Source organism: Callithrix jacchus, chromosome 1 (genome assembly GCF_049354715.1).
Source record: "Callithrix jacchus isolate 240 chromosome 1, calJac240_pri, whole genome shotgun sequence".
Taxonomy (NCBI): domain Eukaryota; kingdom Metazoa; phylum Chordata; class Mammalia; order Primates; family Cebidae; genus Callithrix; species Callithrix jacchus.
The window spans coordinates 210,148,465-210,169,264 of NC_133502.1; the positions used below are offsets into that span (position 1 = coordinate 210,148,465).

The 20,800-nt window shown below is 54.2% G+C and overlaps 1 protein-coding gene across 3 annotated transcripts in view; it reads left to right on the forward strand.

The window, feature by feature from the left end:
• The first annotated feature begins 4,985 nt into the window (after window positions 1–4,985).
• The window catches only part of SYNGR1 (synaptogyrin 1), a 30,188-nt gene continuing 14,373 nt past the window's right edge, over window positions 4,986–20,800 (forward strand). For all 3 annotated transcript variants that reach the window (XM_002763494.6, XM_054241641.2, XM_035272196.3), the window contains exon 1: window positions 4,986–5,137. In XM_002763494.6, the coding sequence (XP_002763540.3) occupies window positions 5,039–5,137 (99 nt within the window). In that variant the 5' untranslated portion in view covers window positions 4,986–5,038. The remainder of the gene's footprint in view (window positions 5,138–20,800) is intronic.

Here is a 20,800-nt window from a genome sequence, read left to right on the forward strand (position 1 = left end):
AGATCCAGAAGCCTGGCAATGCAAAGAATCTTTGTCAGTACATACCTACCTTGAAAACCAACCCTGATGGTGAGGCTAACAACATTTGTTGAGCCCATTCTTTGTATCTGGCACCATTCGGAGCGTGTCATGTGCGTTCTCTCATTTAATCTCGACAATAATCCTCAGAGGCAGGTATTATGCTTATTTCTATTTTCCACATGAGGGAATAGGTTGAGAAGAGGAGCCATTTGCCCGCGGTTTCACAGTGAGTGAGGATAAGGTAAGCCAAGGTTTCCATCCTTCCCCCCAAAATATCTGAATCTGAAATTCAGGATGTTAAACACCATGCTTTCTGAGACTTAATGTATTAGTATGAGGAAATCTTAGGGGTGGAGGGTCACGGACAGTCCAGTTATTCAGCCAAACACCCCTATGACTAGCACTAAGCCTAATGCAGGGTGGACTTTGAATAAATGTTTATTAAATTAATAAATGAAGGAATATTGTCACTGGAAGACTAGCCTGAGCAACATAGCAAGACCCCATCTCTACAGAAAAAAAAAATTAGGTAAGCTCAGTTGCACGAGTCTGTATTCCCAGCTACTGGGGAAGCTGAGGCAGAAAGATGGCTTGAGCTCAGGGGTTCAAGGCTTCAGTGAGCTATGATTGCATCACTGCACTCCAGCCTGGACAACAGAGTCAGACTCTGTCTACGAAAAAAAAGGGTGTAACTTGGCCAGGCGCAGTGGCTCACACCTGTAATGTCAGCACTTTGGAAGGCTGAGCCAGCCGGATCACCTGAGATCAGGAGTTCCAGACAAGTCTGGCCAACATGGTGTAAACCCATCTCCACTAAATATACAAAACATTAGCCAGGCATGGTGGCACACACCTGTAATCCCAGCTACTGGGAAGGCTGAGGCAGGAGAATCGCTTGAAACTGGGAGGTAGAGGTTGCAGTGAGCTGAGATTATGCCATTGCACTCCAGCCTGGGAAATATGAGAGAAACTTTGTCTCAAAAAAATAAAAAATATAAATAAAATTTTTAAAAAGGTATAACTTAATGCAGTGAAAATCACCTCTGGTATGAACAATCTGCAAGCCTTTATTTATTTTTTTTTTTTTTTGAGGTGGAGTTTCGCTCTTGTTACCCAGGCTGGAGTGCAATGGCGCGATCTCGGCTCACCGCAACCTCCACCTCCTGGGATCGGGCAATTACTCCTGCCTCAGCCTCCTGAGTAGCTGGGATTACAGGCATGCGCCACCATGCCCAGCTAATTTTTTGTATTTTTACTAGAGACGGGGTTTCACCATGTTGACCAGGATGGTCTCGATCTCTTGACCTCGTGATCCACCCACGTCGGCCTCCCAAAGTTCTGGGATTACAGGCTTGAGCCACTGCGCCCGGCCTGTTCTGCAAGTTTTGATGAACGGGTTTTTTTTTTTTTGAGATGGAGTCTCACTCCAGGCTGGAGTGCAGTGGTGAGATCTCAGTTTACTGCAACCTCTGCCTCCCAGATTCAAGTGCTTCTCCTGCCTCAGCCTTCTAAGTAACTGGGACTACAGGTGCACACCACCACTCCTGGCTAATTTGGTAATTTTAGTAGAGACGGGGTTCACCATATTGGTCAGGCTGGTTTCAAACTCCTTACCTCATAATTCACCCACCTCGGCCTCCCAAAGTGCTGGGATTACAGGCATGAACCACCACGCTGGGCAACATTTTTAGTTTTATTAATAAAATATGTTTTCTTAATAACATTTAACAATTTTATTAATTGGGTAACCATTCCCATAAACAAGGTATGGAATGATTCTATCGTGCCCCACATTTCCCCATGCCTCTTCATCGTAAATCTCTGCCCACCAATCCCCTGGCAACCACTGATCTTTTTTCTGTCCTTAACAGTTTTGCCTTTGCAGAAATGCCACAGAGAGGGAGTCCTGCAGTCTCTAGATGTTTGAGTCTGGCATCTTTCACTTTGCTTAATGTGTTTGAGGGTCACCCATGTTGCTGAGTGTATCCACTGTTCATTGCTTTTTATTCCTGAGTACTGTTTGCTTATTCCTGAGTAGTGTTTATTCCTGAGTAGTGTACCACGTTGTACCGTATGCACTTGGGGAGTATTTGGGTTGTTGCCAGGTTTGGGTTATTCCAAATAAAACTGCTCTAAATATTTCTGTTCAGGGTCGGGCGAGGTGGCTCATGCCTGTAATCCCAACACTTTGGGAGGCCAAGGCGGGTGGATCACCTGAGGTCAGGGGTTTAAGACCAACCTGGTCAACATGGTGAAACCCTGTCTCTACTAAAAATACAAAAATTAGCCTGGCATGGTGGTGGACACCTGTTATCCCAGCTACTCAGGAGGCTGAGGCAGGAGAATCACTTGAACCCGGGAGGTGGAGATTGCAGTGAGCTAAGATCACGCCACTGCTCTCCATCTTGGTGACAGAGCGAGACTCCGTCTCAAAAAAAAAATTTAAAAATTAAAGAAATAAAAACTTCTGTACACGTTTTTTCCCTTTTTTTTTTTTTTTTTGAGACTATCACCTAGGCTGGAGTGCAGTGGTGCGATCTCAGCTCACTGCAACCTACCTCCTAGGTTTGTGATTCCCGTGCCTCAGCCTCCCGCATAGCTGTGATTACAGGCACCCACCACCATGCCCAGCTAATTTTGTTTTGTATTCTTACTACAAACAGGGTTTTGCCGCATTGGCCAGAACTCCTGACCTCGTGATCCACCTGCCTTGGCCTCCCAAAGTGCTGGATTACAGGCATGAGCCACCTCGCCCAGCCTACCCATTTTAAGAGATGTGTAGAAGTATCTCATTCTAATTTCAATTTGTATTTCTTTCTCACATTCTCTCTCTCTCTTTTTTTTTTTTTTCACAGAGTCTCACTCTGTTGCCCAGGCTGAAGCGCATTGGTGCAATCCTGGCTTACTGGGATTCAAGGCAGCCTTGAATCCCTGGGCTCAAGCAATCCTCCAGCCTCAGCTTCCCAAGTAGCTGGGTTCACGGGCACCTACCACCACACCCAGCTCTATTTCTCTAATAATGTTGAGCATTGTTTCATGTGCTGAGTTGCTATTTGTGTATCTTCTTTGGTGAGGTGTATTACTATTCAAACCTTTCGCCCATTTTTTAAAAATTTCATTCTCTCATTGTTGAATTTTGGAAGTTCTTTATTTGGGATGCAAGTTCTTTGGATCTATGCTTTGCATATATTTTCTCCCAGACTATCGTTTGTCTTTTCATACATTCTTTTAACAGTGTCTTTTAAATAGCAGAAGTTCTTAATTTTGATGAAGTCCAGTTTATCAGTCGTTTCTTTTATGAACTATGTTCTTTGTGTTGTATCTAAGAACTCTGCTTAACCTAAGGTCACAAATATTTTCTCTTCTGCATGATTCTAAAAGTTTTATATAGTCATAGTAGCCCCCTTATAAGTTTGCTGGATTAAATGCAGAAATGTATGTCAAGCCCTGGCCAGGTTCGGTGGCTCACACCTGTAATTCTAGCACTTTGGGAGGCCGAGGTGGGCACATCACGAGGTCAGGAGTTTGAGACCAGCTGACCAACATGGAGAAACCCCATCTCTACTAAAAATACAAAATTAGCCATGCGTGATGGCACGTGCCTGTAATCCCAGCTACTTGGGAGGCTGAGGCAGGAGAATTGCTTAAACGTGGGAGACAGAGGTTGCAGTGAGCCAAAATCACGCCATTTCACTCCAGCCTGAGCAACAAGAGCGAAACTCCTTCTCAAAAAAAAAAGAAGAAAAGAAAGAAATGTATGTAAAGCCCTTAGCACAAGGCCTGGTAAAGACTAAGCAATCAACTGAGCCTAAGATGGACATTTGCCCTTGTAATGTTTATCAGGGGCACCCTCAGGCCCAGCGCACATTTCCTCCGCACAGAAGTTGTGCGCTGTCATCACGGAATGGCAGGATACCAGAGAAGCAAAAGCCTCCACACATACCTCATCCAACCTGCTCCTGGAACCAGTGCAGGTAACTACAGACACAGAGAGGCTGTAGAGGTACAGGGCAGCAGGAGACCCAGCCCTGGAAGGTGGCCCTTCCACTGCAGGGAGCACTCCTCCATCCAGCCGCCTTTCCATGAAACCTGGAGCTCTAGCCCAAGCTGTGATGGGTGATGGAGACTAGGCTCTATTTAATGAGCACCTACTGTATGCCAGGCCCTTGGGTAAGGAATTGAATAAATTAGACAACACTTGGGTGCTCAGAGCTCACAGACAAGCAGAGCAAGGGCCCACAAACAAACGACTGCGTAATTAGTTGCTGGATTCAGGAAAGGGACAACGTCCTGGGGTGGGAGGTAATGGGGAAGAGGAAGTCTCAGCTGCCGCCTCTGTGCCAGGCCCCTCCAGGCTGGGGGGTGGGAGGGTGAGCAGGCACAGGGACACACATGACGTCATCGTAAGAGCGCGGGGAAAGGTAGTCCTGAGAGGTGGGGGCTGCTCTGGAGGGCTCTAAGAGAGGGTCATTCACTCGTGGTTCATTCATTCATTCGAGAAATATTCATGCGGCGTATACTGTGTACCAAGCACCCTCTAAGGAGGACGAACACGGCTTCTGCCCTCTCATTATATTTGGGGCCGTCAAAGCGACAGGAAACAGTCAAACAAATCAAGCATGAAGATGGTTTCAGCAGAGCCGATGGCTTGGAGGGGCTGCGACCGGGAAAAGGGGACCGGGGATCCCAGACAGGGGACCGGGGATGAGGGGCAGGGACACGGCCCGCACTTGCTGCACACGCACCGCCCTCCCCCTACACTTTGCAAAGAGGTCACCGCACTGGCGAAGAGCGCGCCCTCCGCCCCGGGCCGCAGCACGCGCGTCCCCGCGCCCGAGGTCGCGCGCCGCCCTGCACCCCGCCCGCGCCCCGAGAGCTGCGCCCGGCGCGCACAACGCCCCCTCGCGGGAGCCCTGGGCCGCCGGCCGCGCGCGCAGGGGAGGGGGCGGGGGCGCCGCGCACGCGCATTGGTCGGCGGCGCGCGCCGAGCGGGGGGCACCGCGCGGGTGCAGCCACGATGGAAGGGGGTGCGTACGGAGCTGGCAAAGCCGGGGGCGCCTTCGACCCCTACACCCTGGTCCGACAGCCGCACACCATCTTGCGCGTCGTGTCTTGGGTAAGGACCGGCCGGCGGCTCCGCCAGGCCGGGGTGGAGGTGTGGGCAAGGGCGACACGCCCGGACGGACCCCGACCCCACCGGGCCCCTGGCGTTGGCGCGGCAACGGGCGAGGAGCTGTCCTGCCCCTGGGGCCCGCTGCCGCCGCTCCTCCTGCGGGGGCTCCGGGCGGGTGGAGGCCCTGGCGCTCGCGGAGGGCGCCTCTGCCGCTCCCGGAGCCCTGGTTTCCTGGGGTCCCCGGTTCGTGCGCCCCACTTCCCGCCCGGATCGCTGTGACCTCCAGGCCGCGGCTGTGCAGCTAGAGGCTCGGGTTGTGTGCTGCCGCCGCGGCGGACTCTAGACCGAGGGGACGGAGCCGGGGTTTAAGGTGGCCTTTTGGGGTGGGTGGATCAGGGCGTAGACCGTCTCGCTGGGGTGCCTGCCGCGCCTGCGATGGACGTTGGAGGAGGAGAGGGCAGGGAACCGGGTTCGTGTTGCCTAGCCCGGCCTGTGTGGAGCTGAGTCGGGAGCCGGATGCCTCTCTTCCACCCAGGAACTGCCTCTCCTTCTCGGCGTGACCTTGGTCTGGGAACCACCAAGGAAATGTTCTCGAGAAATGAGGACTTCAATTCCGAGGTGGGGAGTGTCATCTCGTCTATCACGCCTCAGTTTCCCAATTTATAGACAAGGTGGGAGGAGCCTTCTTGAGGCCCCCCTTGGGCTCTGACATTTCATTAACCCGTAACACCCCTCCCACTCAGCATACACCTGGATGCCCACCGCAGGTGTCTGGGAGAAAGGTCTCCTCTGACAGTGAAGAGGCCAGGGTGTCCTCCAGCCTAGCTGGGGGGCAGGGTCCCCAGTGCAAAGGGCTGAGTGGGGCTCATGTTCATACTGGTGGGGGGGGATTGGACAGAGACAGTGAGCACAGAGGGAGGAGTTCAGGTGCCTTGAGTGGCACCCCATGGAAAGCGTGCCTGCTGGGGTCTGGAGAGGGGGTGCCCAGGGCTCCCTGGGGTTGGCTGGCTGTAACCTAGATACCCCCACCCGAGGTTCTGGCCTCTGCAGGTCTAGGGCCCATTCCTGGTGGGCTCAGACTAGAAGGGCTTGGATTGGCAATGCTGGGCAGGGCACTGTCAGGTACCCCAGGGGCTACATCCAAGGCCAGCTGCCACCTCAGCATGTTCAAGCTTCCTCCTTTCCTCGGTTTTCAAGGTCTGGTTGGTAGGATGGCTTGGGTATGTATCCCCAGCCTGCCAAGAATGACCCCATTTGAAGCCTTTTCTTCTCAAATGCTGTCAGATGGGAGCCCTTTGTGGGCAGGAAAGCCCAATTCCTGACACCACCTTCCCCAGTGCCTGCACAGAGCCTGGCACCCCAGCACATCTGTAAGTGTTTGTGGCTCTGAATTCATTTATCTGTCCCAGTCTCCTGCTCCCCAGATGCCCTGACAGGCTCTTGACAAAGGTGGGAGCCCTGGGGGGCACCTGCCAGATCAGGTGGGCAAGGTGTGTTCACTGCTCCTGCCCACCCCTGGGGCTCTGGTCTGGAAGGGCGAAGCCACTGGCTTTGTGAGGGGGCGTGGGCATTCTGTCTGCTTGGGTCATTTCTGCCAGTGATGGTTTCATTTAGTTTATTGACTCTTTTGGGCTCTAAGGGAAGGCAGCATGACTCAGAAGCAGGCCTTGTTCTCAGGGAGCCCACAGTCCCCCTGGGGAGTAAGCCAGGTGCCACTAGGCAGAAGCCACAAGAGCCAGGAGAGGCGTCTCCCTGCTGTGGAATCAAGCTCCATTGAGAAGGTGGTGTCAGATTGGGGCTGGTGGGATGAGGGTTTACACATGTGCACATCCAGGGGCGAGGATGGGAAAGAGGAGGATCAGCCCCTCTGAGCACCCATGGGGTGCAGGACCACACACAGCCACCCAGCTGGCTCCCCAACACTAGAGGAAACTGAGGTTCAGGGAGGCCAAGTGCCTGGCCCAAGGTCACTGAGCATGTAAGTGGCAGAAGAGCATTTGAGCCCAGGCCTTCCTGTCTCCAAAGCATAGTGCTCCCCCCGGGGGCAGGGAAGAGTCTGGAATCGTGGAATGTCAGGATTGGAAAGGACACAAAGGTCACCTGGGCCAACCAATGTTCAGTCAACTGCACGGCCTCCAGCCCCGCTCACACAGGTGGATACGAGGTGCTCACTACCTTTGCTGGACCAAGAGGTGTCTGATACAGGCTGATTAACACCTTCAAAAACAGCTTTTTTTTTTTTTTTCCCCTGATCAAAGTAATACCTGCCAGTCATTGGAAAGTATAAAAATCACGTGTGGTGGTCACGCAGTAGGAACCGACTTACCACCACCGAAATGGTGAAGATGGTAAATTTGATGCGACGTGTATTTTACCACAACAGAAAAAGTTTGGTGGGGAGTGGTGATCATGTGATACCACCGCATGATAGGGAGGGCTGCAGTGAACACGGGGCTGTGTCTCCTTCTGGTCTTTTCAAAACTGTGTGGCGTGCTGAGCCGTTTTAACACATCAGGAGCTGCGGGGGATGCAGCTGGTGCCTGCTCTTGGCCCTCACACCGCAGGGCAGAGCGAGTGAAGCCTGAGCTCCAGGGCTGGGGTGACCCATTTATCCTGGTGTGCCGGAATTGCCTGTCTTTAGCATCCCGAGAAGCCCTCAGTCCAGACAAACAGGGACAATTGATTACCCAGACCCCTGCCACAGCCCTGGAGGAGCCCTACCAGGATGTGCACGTGGACCTGTTATTTTTTTTTTTAATTCTTCTTTTTTTGAGACAGAGTCTTGCCCTGTTGCCCAGGCTGGAGTGCAGTGGCACGATCTCAGCTCACTGCAACCTAATTCTGCCTCCTGGGTTCAAGCAGCTCTCCTGCCTTGGCCTCCCGAGTAGCTGGCACTGTAGGCACACACCACCACACCCAGTTAATTTTTGTAGTTTTAGTAGAGATGGGGCTCCATCATGTTGGGCAGGTTGGTCTCAAACTCCTGACCTCAGTTGAACCGCCTGCCTCAGCCTCCCAAAGTGCTGGGGTTACGGGCGTGAGCCACTACGCCTGGCCTGGACCTGTGTTTTTGTAAAATTTGTAAAAGAAATTTTTTTTTCTGTTGCTTTTCCAAAAGAGGGCCCCCAAACCACTTCAGGCCCTCACCAACCTGGACCCACCCTGAGTCCCTACGTCAGCCTGCACAGAAGCAGGACCTCCAAGACCTGGCTTGTTTCTTTTTTATTTTTTTAGAAACAGGATCTTGCTGTGTTGCCCAGGCTGGTCTCAGACCCCTGGGCTCAAGTGATCCTCCCACCTACGCCTTCTGAGTAGCCACTGCATCCAGAAGCCAAAGCTTCTCTCCCGACTAAGGCTTTCTCACCTCTTGGTGGCATCGCCCCAGTGACAGATCAGCTGCCACTCCTGGCACCCCCAGGCCACAGCTGGGACACCTGCAGCAAGTGTCCCCTCCTCACCCTCTGTGCCTCAGTCTTCCCACCCACACTGGGCTAGGCTGGGTCAGAGGTGCCCGATCTGCTGTGTGGTGATTGCCGCCTGTCAGTGACTCATTTCTTTGTTTAAAGCCAGATGGGTAAAAAAAAGCAGTTACAGCAAGGAGCTAAACTGATTTAATAGAAAGGACCACCTTTTATCTGGGGTTTATGTTCTTTTCTGCAGAGGGCTGAAATGGACGATAGCGAATGAATATCAGTGCTGGTAAATGAGGTTTTTTAAATTCTCCACCTTAACGAAATGAAATTGATGAAATGTTTGAAATGCTGCATTTTCAAGGTTCACTTTTTAAGGGCTTTGGCTGTAACACCATATGGTTTTGTAAGTGGGTGGGTATCTTTCCCCCCATTTTACAGATGACAAAAAGAAGGCTCAGCCTGAGGAAGTGACTCGTGCTAGCTCAAGGCCTTGGTTTGAACCTGACCTGCAGGGCTCCAGGCTCTGTGTACTCCTGGTGGCTTCCCTGCCTGGATCTCCGTGGCACCAAGGGGCAGCCTGAGGGGGGCAACTTTACATGCTGGTTTTATCCAGCCGCCACCTCACTCCACATCATCCAAAGTGAACACTTGTAAAAAAGCCAAACTTGGCCGAGTGCGATGGCTCACCCCGGTAATCCCAACGCTTTGGGAGGCCAAGGCGGGTACATCACTTGAGGTCAGGAGTTCAAGACCAGCCTGCCCAACATGGTGAAATCCATCTCTACTAAAATACAAAAATTAGCTGGGCATGATGGCGCACACCTGTTATCCCAGCTACTCAGGAGGCTGAGACAGGAGAATCGCCTGAACCCAGGAAGTGGAGGTTGCAGTGAGCCAAGATCGCGCCACTGCACTCCAGCCTGGGCGACAAGACTGAAACTCCATCTCAAATGAAAAAATAAATTTAAAAAGCTGAACTTTTTTTGTAAACGAAGCAGCTTCAAGATAAGACCCTTTGTGTCCCCCAGCCAGCTTGCGGTGTGCCAGCCATGGGGCCACAGGAAAATTCTGGGACCAGCGATTTTGGGGGACGGGGGTCCAGGGTAGAGACAGAACCTCTGGCCAGCTCTGATGTTCATTTGTTCATCCCACAAGTCCCCTGCTCAGTGCCACCCCAAGGTGACGAGAACAGGATTGAGTGTGAAGCACTGTCCCAGAGGCTCGGGTCACTACAAGAAGGAAATCCCAAGGGGCATTGAGGGAGAGGCTTGGAGGACACACTCACAAGCTGGACTTCCTCTGAGGGCAGTGGGAAGCTGGAGAGAGGGGCTGTGAGCCAGTCAAGGGGGGTTTTGGAAGCCTGGTTTGGAGAGGGCTGTGTGGCTGGAGATGTGTGGTCACGTCCAGCCTGTCCTCCCCCAGTACCGGCACAGCCCCGTCACCTAGACAGGAAGGTGGGCCACAGCCCTGTTTGGCATTTATTGCTGAGCACCCTGGAGTCTTCCTCGCCTCTTCACCTCCTGTGGCCGGCTCCTCAGCTGCTTCTTCGCTCTCAGGTCTAGGCCAGGGTCAGCTGCAAGGAGAGCCCCGGGAGGTGATAGATTTCTGCTGTGTCTTAGGACCTTCCTCATGTCAAGGGACAGCCTGGGGATGGCCTAGAGAGCCTGAGAAAGCCTGGGGCATCAGGAACAAGGCCATCAGAGCAGGACCTTGGAAAATCCCAACCTCTTTCAGCTTCTGTCACGTCATCTATAACATGGGATTGGAGGGCCTGGGTTTGGGGAGGCCTCGAGGGCTTATGAAAATGCAAATTTTGGTCAGGTGAGGTGGCTCACACCTGTAATCGCAGCACTTAGGGAGGCGGAGGTGGGTGGATCACAAGGTCAGGAGAGAGAGACTATCCTGGCCAACATGGTGATACCCTGTCGCTAAATATACAAAAAATTAGCCGAGTGTGGTGGTGCACACCTGTAGTCCCAGCTACTTAGGAGGCTGAGGCAGGAGAATTGCTTGAACCTGGGAGGCAGAGGTTGTAGTGAGCCAAGATTGCACGACTGCACTCCAGTCTGAGCGACCGAGCAAGACTACATCACAGAGCAAGACTCCATCTAAGAAAAATCGAAAACTCAAATTTTGGCCGGGTGCGGTGGCTCACACCTGTAATCCCAGCACTTTGGGAGGTGGAAGCAGGTGGATCACCTGGGGTCAGGAGTTCAAGACCAGCCTGGCCAACATGGTGAAAACCTGTCTCTACTAAAAATACAAAAAATTAGCCAGGCGTGGTGGAACGCGTGCCTGTAATCCCAGCTACTCAAGAGGCTGAGGCATGAGAATTGTTTAAGCCCGGGAGGTGGAGGTTTGCAGTAAGCCAAGATCGCAGCACTGCACTCCAGCCTGGGCTGAAAGAGCAAGACACTGTCTGAAAAAAAGAAAAAGAAAATGCAAGGGTTTTTGTTGTTGTTGTTTGTTTGTTTGTTTGTTTGAGACAGGGTCTCACTGTCACCCAAGCTGGAGTGCAGTACTGTGATCTTGGCTCACTGCAGCCTCTGCCAACTGGGTTCAAGCGATTCTCCTGCCTCAACCTCCCCAGTAGCTGGGATTACAGGCATACGTGTGCGCCACCATGCCTGGTTAATTTTTGTGTTTTTAGTAGAGACGTGGTTTCACTATGTTGGCCAAGCTGGTCTCGAACTCCTGACCCCAAGTGATCCACCCGCCTTGGCCTCCCAAAGTGCTGAGATTACAGGCATGAGCCACCACACCCAGCCTGAATGCAAGTTTAAAAGGCCTGCCATACGGCTGCGGTAGTGGGTTTTGTTATCCCCTCCTCAGATGAGAAGCTGAGTCCCAGAGAGGTTAACTCTGGAGTTGCTGGGATCGGAACCCATGGCCCCTGCCCCAGGGAGTCCCCAGCCACAGTCCCACATGAGCAGCGCGTGCAAAGCTGTTGGGCAGGCCTAAGCCCCAGGGAGAAAAACAGAGGCTGGGAGAGGAAGGGAAAAGAGGAGGAGAAGCCAGGAGGAGGAGGGAGGGAGGAAGGGAGAGGCAGATGGCAGGGCTGTCGGAGGGAGCTACACTTGGCACCCAAACCGGAAGAACCAGCTGTCAGGTGGGAGGGGAGGCGGGGCAGGCGCTTGGGAGTGCCTTGGCCTGGAGACCCGAGGCTGTGTTCTGCACCCTCTTTGCCCGTGATTGGCTGTGTGACTTGAGCAAGAGGCCCATGCTTTCCTGGCCTCAGTTTCCCCATCTGTCAATGGGAAAAGGATAGTTGGATTGGTTTGGTGGTTCCTGACCTTTCCACCTTTGAAGAACCCCACTCTTGCCCCTAGTGGACTCCAGGTTGGGAACTTTGGATTGGTCAGTCTTTAAAGCTGTGATGTTGGGGCCGGGCGAGGTGGCTCACACCTGGAATCCCAGCACTTTGGGAGGCCAAGGCAGGCAGATCACTTGATGCCAGGAGTTTGAGGCCAGCCTGGCCAACATGGTAAAACCCTGTCTTTACTAAAAATACAAAAATTAGCCCGGCATGGTTATCCCAGCTACTCAGGAGGCTGAGGCAGGAGTCTTGCTTGAACCTGGGTGGCAGAGGTTGCAGTGAGCCAAGATCCCACTGCATTCCAGCCTGGGAAACAGTGTGAGACTGTTTCAAAAAAAAAAAAAGTGATGTTGGGAGCCATCCCCTCATGCTCTGTGGGGGCCTGCAGTGGAGGGGTCCTGGGCCCCAAGTTCATGCATGGGAGCAGAGCACACAGCGTCAGCTGGAGCCTGGAAGGACAGTCATGCCCTGTGTTTCTGGGAGAATCTTCCCTTCCAGGGATGGAGTTTTGCTCAGATCCTGCTGCTGGTGGGGCAGGGGCCAGGTGAAGGAGACACTGGGGAGGGGCAGCTCTGTAGATGGGATAGTCCCAAGCTGTCAGGCCCAGGCTGCAATCATGCAGGAACTTTAACATGCTGGGGCTCCTCCAGTACCCCAAAGTCCAGGGAGCAAGAGTTCCCGAGCCTTCAGCCCCCTCCCAGAATGTCCCTGACAGCTTTTGTAAATTGCTCTGTAACCTGGCCTCCTCTAGACCCTGTTTCCTGCAGCCTGCTCGGTGGGCGCCGCTTTATCCTGCAGACCCTCATTCTGCTGGGCCTGGAGGTGGGCAGGGTCCTTTTGGCTCCTGAGGCCGCTTCCAGGCCATTGTCAGCACTGGGTCACCCACTTGCCTTCATGATGAGCCAGCTCCAGGCCCCTTTGCCGGTTCCTCAGAGATGCTCTGTGTCAGCCCTCTCCAGCACTACTCGTGCTCCAGTCCTGGTCACTGGAGTGTCTACTTCTGTGGCCCTTCCAACACCCTGGCCTCCTCTCCCACCATGGTCTTGTGTGCCAGCCTCAGCTGGACCCTAGTGAGGCCTGGCCCTGCCTTCCCAGGGCCTTCCCTGCCTTCCCAGTAGCCTGTCGCACTCCCTGATCCTCCTTCCAGGTATCTCCTCCATCCCTCCTACCTTTCCACCTCCCTCTCCTGCCCCTGATCCTAGGCCCTTGGGCCTGAGATCTCTGAACCGCTGATCTTACCCCATGCACTAAGCCTCCCCCGTTGGTCCCACCTGTCCCCCTCCCCACCTCGGCTCCCAGTGGCCACATGCTGCAGCTCCAGCCCTTCTGCGCATCACACTAACCTGGCACAGCTCTGGTTAAATTCAGTCCTGGGCCTCTTCATACCTGCCCCCTTGTCCTAGACTATCTCCCTGTTCTGGCGGCCCAAGCCAGCCTGGCTGCAGCCACTAGAGCCTGTTTCTCTCACCTTCTCAAGGACACGCATCCATCAATTCTCTCTCCCTCTCTCCTCCACCCTCAATTTCACCCGGTCTACTCTCTTAACTAATCAGCTTGCAAATGTGCATGTTCCCCGTCTCAGGAAGATATTCCCTCACCCATTTCTCTGGTCCTTCAGAAGAGTCGTCACCATCTCCAGGGTTTCTTCTGCAGTCTCCCACACACGCTCCCCACGGGCTCTCTCCCCTGCTCGCCGTCCTCTCAGGCTCATTCCTGACCTTCACATTGCCCATCTCACGGCTGATGGTTATTGATGGATCTCTCAGCAGCATCTGGCAGCAGTGAGGGGTGTATGCATCCTCCCTTGAATCCAAACAGCCACAGAATGTGGACACCCTCACCCTGTTCATCGTCTCTTTAATATGCATGCTGAGCACAGGCGGATGAGGTGCCTGGTCTATAGGGAGGGCTTACAGTCTAGTGGAGGGAAAGGTGGTGGAAGCCAATTAAAATATGGAGGTGAGCACAGACCCCTAGAGAGGGACAAGCAGGTGACACTAGCGTTGAGATGAGAGCGGGGAGCCAGCCAGGCAGAGAAGGGGGAAGGAGGAACAGCATGGACAAAGGCTGAAAGGCCTGGCAGAGCAGAGATGAGGCCGTCACCCCTGCTGGGTGTACACTTGGGGGTGAGAACGGCATCTGTCATATCCCCAGGGCTAGGCTTGTTCCAGGCATCTCTTAAGGGTCCCACATATGGATGGATGAGGCGGCAACTGCACTGACCTGTCCTCCTCCTGTCCGCTGTTCTCATTCGAGTCCCCCCGCCTTTAGGGCCCTGCTCAAGTGTCACCTCCCCGTGAAGGCTTCCTGGATTCTCCCAAGCTTGCGCTCTTCTCCCTGCTTCCCTTGGACTCTGGGGGGATGGCAGACAGAAATTTCAAAAAATCTCTTTCCCGTTCTGGGCCTTTCTTCTCTAGAAGGTGAGGCAGGGCCTTCGACCAGATTATTTTCCTGATGACCGGCAATTTGCACAGGAGAGGAAACCACACATCAGGCAGGCAGGCACTGGCTGAGGAAAAGCAGACAGAACCAGACGGTGAACCCCGCCCTTCTCTCTCTCTTTTTTTTTTTGAAACAGAGTCTTACACTGTCACCCAGGCTGGAGTACAGTGGCATCATCCCAACTTACTGCAGCCTCTGCCTCCCAGGTTCAAGTGATTCTCCTGCCTCAGCCTCCTGAGTAGCCGGGATTACAGGCACCCACCACCACGCCCAGTTAATTTTTTTTTTCCATTTTTAGTAGATACGGGGTCTCACCACGTTGGCCAGGCTGGCCTTGAACTCCTGACCTTGAGTCATCTACCCACTTCTGCCTCCCTAAGTACTGGGATTATAGGCATGAGCCACCACATCCAGCCGACCGGGCCCTTCTTACCAATGAGAGACCTCACAGAGCCTCAGTAGCCACAGTTGTAAAATGGGTACAGCAGTGCCTACCCCAGGGGTCTTTGGAGGTATAAATGAGGCCTAGCCCTGAAGGGCTCTGCAGTGTTTGGTTGGCATTTACACCCCTTTCCAGGTGGTGATGTTTCCTCCCCGCACCTGTACCCTGCCTCTGAAAGGGCAGAGGTGGCAAGACCTGGAGTGAAGAAGGCCCTGTGGGGAAGAGGGTTATGGGGATGGTGGTCCAGATGCTTCTGCTACTGAGAATGAGGCCCTGGGCCGGTCAAGCAAATCCTCTCTGGGTCTTCGTTTCTTCCTTTCTCTCTTTCTGTTTTTTTTAGAGACGGGGTCTCACTATGTTCCCCAGGCTGGTCTCAAACTTCTGGGTTCAAGTGATCCTCCTGCCTTGGCCTCCTGCATAGCTGGGATTACAGTCGTGAGCCACCATGCCCGACCAATTTCGCCCTTTTTCATGAGGCTCCAAGGCCCGTTTGAGGTTACCCAGCCAGATGAGAGGAACATGGGGCATTCTGGAAAGAGGGAAGGGCCTGCAGATCACCCAGGCCCCGCCTCAGCACGCTGGGGAGACAGGGGTCTGCTCGCCCGGGTCCTGCCCAGCAAAGCCCACTCCACCCCCACCGCTGATCAGGGACAGCTTGCAGAGATTACGCCTAATCCCCAGCAGGTCACTTCCAAGGCTGCACAACCCAGGGTGAGGCAGGGGTGAGGGAAGAGGCCCACAGCCCCACCTGCCCCACCCCCGCCTATGCCCCGGCAAGGCTCTTCAGGAAGCCAAGAGGCTGCCCTGCATCCATCATGTGTCCACGTGGCTTCAGCCGTTTTCCTCACATGACCGTGGGGTGAGACAAGGCGCCGTTCCTGAGAAGGGGGGCCCAGGGCAGCCTGACTTGTTTCTCAAAGCGTGACCACTCCTTTCTTCCCTCAGCCTTTCCCCAGGAGGCAGGATGGATGCCTGCACTGGGACATGGCCAGGAAGGCTGGGTTCAGCTGCTGGGGAGAGGACTCGGCAGCCTCCTTTCCAGGGAGTGAGCTCCCTGTGCACAGGGGTGTGCAAGCAAAGGTGCCAGCCAAGGATGCCAAGGAGGGGAACATTCTCCTGCCCCCCATGCTGCCTGGGCCTCTCTGACTGTCAGTCTTGCTGTCTACTCCCCTTGAAACCTTTCCTGATTCTCTCCCTGGGTCTGAGGAACAGACACACACCCAACAACTGAACCAACAAACAGGAAAGAAGTTATATAGTGATGTTACTGGGATAATTAATGGAGGCACTGGAAAGTACTTTAGATCTGGGAGTCTGGTCTGGAGGGCTTCTCCTGGGAGGTGTCTTTCGCGTTGAGATGTGGTTGTTGAGGAGCCAGCTGAGGGGAGATCTGAGAAATACAGGCATCCCAGGCAGAGGGAAGAGCCGGGTACAAAGGACCTGTGGCAGGAATGAACTCAGGAGGGGTTGGGAGGAGAGTATTGGGAGGAGTTTCAGAGGCAGGCGGGACCCCGGGGGTGGGGGAAGATCTTTGCCTGGGCAGGGAGCAGTGGGCGAGCTTCGATCCAAGAGTCTAGAGCTGGGGGGTGACATGACCTGGCTTGGGTTTAAAGGGATTGTCTGGCTGCTGTGAGGGGACAGAGTGTGGGGGTGCTTGTGGACATATGGGCTGCTGTCATTGCCTAGAGAGTGGCGACCGTGGCCTGCCCCAGGGTGGAGGGACTTGACAGTTTTGGGAGGAGGTTGAAGCAGCAGGCCCGACTGTCGGACTGGATGGAGGGGTCGAGTGTGAGCCAGGGCTGGGCCCAGCAGCTGGTGCAAGGCTAAGGTCACTGGGGTGCTGAGAGAGCCTGGAGCCCTGGAGGCAGGACTTATGGACCAAGCAGGAGGACCTCCAGGGCCATTCTAGGGTGATGGACTTTATCTTCAGCCAATGGGGAGGAGGCCAGAGAGGAGGCTGTGGTGGTGTCAGGCACCTGGGCATCGACAGGGCAGGGACCAGGGCTCCCCTGAGCGGCGCAGCTCAGGAACAGATGTTCCTACGCAGGGCGAGGTAGACGGTTCCATTTGAGCTGGGAGGATAGAGTGCCATGGGCGCCAGATGTCATCTCTCTGCAGCTTATCTGGGGAAAGCCAGCATTTGTCTAACGACATTTAAAACCAGGCCTCTGGGAGGTTCCTGGCGGCGCAACAGTGATCTCAGCCACCCCCACGCTGGCCGGGCACAGCTGGCCCCGAGCCTTCATTAGCTGAAGCCCTGCAGTGGGTCCTGGGCACGCCCTGGTTGGTCTGTCTGTGGAGAGGAGATATTATCTGGTCCCTCACGTAAAGTGGGCCCAGGGCCTTTTGCACTACCGGACACAGGGCTCGGGACCAACAGGCGTCCCTCCCTGGTCTCATGCTGCCCTTAGAGTTTGGGATTCTGGAATTCGATCCTTCATGGGTAGGCAGCTGGACACAGGGGTCATTGGGGGGCTGGAGGAACAAGCCTGGATGTGAGGGCGGTTCCCCACTTACCTGCCGTGGGCCAGCCAGAGTGAGTCTTAGCCTCCCTGACTGTGAAATGGTCTAAGTATAAGACTGCTCTGTGAAGATGATTTTAGGCTTGTTTCTTCTTTGCAGATTTTGATGAGGATTAAATGAGATGATTTAGGTGCCTCCTTCCATTGGCACCAGGTCCCGAGGAGGCTGAGGGCTGGTTCCGGGTCTCAGGGTGGAGACAGACTTGTAAATAGGTCCCAGCCAGGAGTGCCCGAGGCTTGGGATGGGAAAGAGTGACTGGGAAGTGGGGTGTCCCTGAAGGTATCTGGGAGTCACCATATCCCAGCAGCATTCAGAGGGTGAGGAGGAGTTCGCTCCCATTGAAGATGAAGGTAGGAAGGCAGTGCAGAATTATCAGACAGCCTGAGGACACCAGCCACCCTCAGCCCTCTGGGGTGGCTACACAGGGCAGGGAAGGGGACAGATGAGGTAGGCCACAGAGGTCTTGGTGCTTCTGGGGTCTCTGTTTCTCTGTGTCTCTGAATCCAGTAGCCCAGGATCCTGAAATCCAAGATTCTGAGATTCCTTCTGATTTGTTTTTCTGAGTTTGACACAGATCTCCAGCAAGCACCATCTGGAATCCGTTTTTAAAAAAGACTCAGGATTGGATTTTAAAGAGGGCGGAAAAAAAACAAAGAGGCTTGGCAGGTTTACCTTGGTGCCTTTTTTTAGCGTTTGCTTTAGCTCGAAGGAAGCTTGTTTTTCCTCTGCTTGCCGGTGACCTGGGTCCTCCGTTGGCCATTGCCCTCCATCCTCTCCTGTTTCCAGGCCTCTCTCTCTGCCTCTGAAGACCCGTCTCCCTTCCCCACAGCAGATCCGCTTGTTGGAAGAATTTCTCCTGGTGTCTTGGCTGCTGTGGCCAGTGTGGAATTTCATTCTGGTTTCATTGCTGGTTCTCCAGTGGCTCCTTGCAGCTGCTCTGTGTGCCCCTTGCTGTCCCTGCAGATCTGGCCTTAGCAAGTGACCCAGGGATGCTGCCTGGCACAGGGCACCAGCTTTGGATCCAGCGAGACTCAGGTTCAAGCCTCAACTCCACTCCTGCCCAGCTGGGAGACTGGGCAGGTCCCTAGAAGCGGCTCCAAAATGGGAATAAGAATACTGAGCTGGTGGAGTCAGAACATACGTTTCCCAGCACATAGAAGGCCCTGGACAAGCCTTTGTTCCTCCTCCCGTGTACTATGAGTGGTTGAGGAGCAGAAACCTGAGGCTTGCGTTGTGTTTTGGGGGAGCTCCCACTTGGGGTTGGGGATGGCAGCTAAATGGAGAAGTTAAACCCTTATCTCAGAGGGCAATTGACAGTCCTGCAGGGGGTTCAGGAGACTGCAAGGGACTGGGTCTGTGTCCTCTTCGATGTTCCTTCCCTTCCCTGAGCCTCAGTTTCTCTACTCGTGGATCAGCAGGCTAGAGGGGATGTGGCATCTGCAGGGGATGGCTCTGCTCCCCATTATTATTGAGCCTAAATTCCATGACTCAGTCCCCAGCCTGCTGTTTTCTTTTTTCTTTCTTTTTTTCTTTTTTTGAGATGGAGCCACACTCTATCGAAGGCTGAAGTCCAGTGGCACGATCTCGGCTCGATCAGTTCTCCTGTCTCAGCCTCCCAAGTAGTTGGGATTACAGGCGTGTTGTCTCAGCCTCCCAGGTAGCTGGGATTACAGGCGCGCACCACCACGCCTAGCTAATTTTTGTAGAGACGAGGTTTCACCATGTTGGCCGGGCTGGTCTCAAACTCCTGACCTCAAGTGATCCGCCCACCTCTGCCTCCCAAAGTGCTGGGATCACAGGTGTGAGCCACCGTCCCCAGCTTCTCCTCTCCTCCTCTCACTCCCCATGTCTGTCTATCTGCAGATTCTGGTGGTTGTACTTTCAGAGTCTATTCACCCACTTCTCCCCATCGCACCACTGCCTGCACCAGCCTCAGGCCCCTCGTCCCTCACCCGGGCGCTGCCGTAGCTCCTGGCTGGGCAGCTCGTTTTCACTCCACCACCACAGTCTTTTCTCTCCATAGTAGTGCCCCTCCCAGCACGCGCCCAGAGCCGAGAAACTTGTGACGTGTGATGAATACCTCACCCAGGCGGGTGTCTGCTGGGGCCATGGGGCTGCACTCGGTCCCTCCAATGATGCTGTTTTGCTCTTGCTCCGCACTCTCTTGGGGACGCATCCTCTCCAGCACTTTCCTCCCAGCCTCTCTAAGGACTGCCTGCCTGCCTCTGTCTCCCAAGAGGGCCCAGTCCTAATGCTTCCTCCTCTGCTGTCCCCAGGGCCCAGGCTTCTGCCTGCCTGTTTCCCCTCCCACTTCGTCTCTGTTTTGGGGGAACCTGATATTGTTCTGGTTTTGGAAGGGGATCCGCACTTATTTTCAGCACTGGCAGCAGTGGGGTCTCCTCTGCCCCCAGGAGCACGTGTCTTAGGAAGTATTCAAGAGGGCCCTTCCTGGTGTTATTCCTTCTTTTCTGGGGCCTCTAGAGAGGAAATGAACCTTACAAAGCTCCTACAAGGCACTGCTCTGCTCTGGGTACTTGCTCTAATTCTCCCATCAGCCCCAGAGGGGATGTTAATTTGTACAGAGGACCAATCTGAGGCTCAGAGAGGCTGTCACTTGCCTGACGCCACCCAGCATAAGCAGCAGGCCTTGGATCTGAATCGGCAGGTCTGTATGACTCCTTAGTGTCTGAAGTCTCTTCCTGATCAGGAGCCTTTTCTGTTCTGCTTTGGTGGCATCCAGGACTGGGCCTCAGATTCCCAACCTGACAGTTTTCTGGTAGGAGCCTTGGACTTGTGGCAGTACACAGGTGCAAGGGGCTGTGTGGCTAGCAGTCCCTGGAGTTGTGCAGTACGCAGCCTAGGCAGCTGGCCATGTACTGCACATCTCCCAGTGTTCAGAATCTGCCTTGCTTGTCTTGGTTTCTCAGTAGCCCAAGAGCCCCCTTGACAATGGCTCTTAAGTCCTAACTTCAAAGGCGCTCCCCACTGTGCCTCTGAGCACCAGACTTGGGACTCAGTTGTGCTGCCTGATCCTCAGTCACACTGAGGCTGCCCTCCAGGCCTTCCTCCCTGCTGACCTCTCTGCTCGATCCCTCGATCCCTCGGGTCTCTGGGAGTAAATTCTACCCCTTCTTCAGGGCCCACCTCCCGGGGCTGAGAGGCAGCTTGGCCAGGTAGAAAAGAACACAGGTCTGGGAATCAGGAGACCTAGGTTCAAGTTCAGGCTCTGCTGCCGACAACAGTGCCCCTTTCTCTTTCTGAGCCTTAGTTTTTCCACTCTGTCAACTGGGGACAGTATGCATAGCCCTGCCTGGTTCCAAGAGGCGATGCTGAGGCTGCAGAGCCTGCGGCAGGCAGAGCTGGGAGCCCTGATGCCCTCATGGGTCTGAAGTCTCGTGGTCAGGGGGTCTTCCCACATCAGGACTGGCAAATGGTGGCTCACGGGCCACCCCTGCCCACCTCTGTGCCATGGCTAAACCAGGACGCAGCTTCAGGATCCTTTCTTTTCTTATTGTGCAGTTTGCATAACA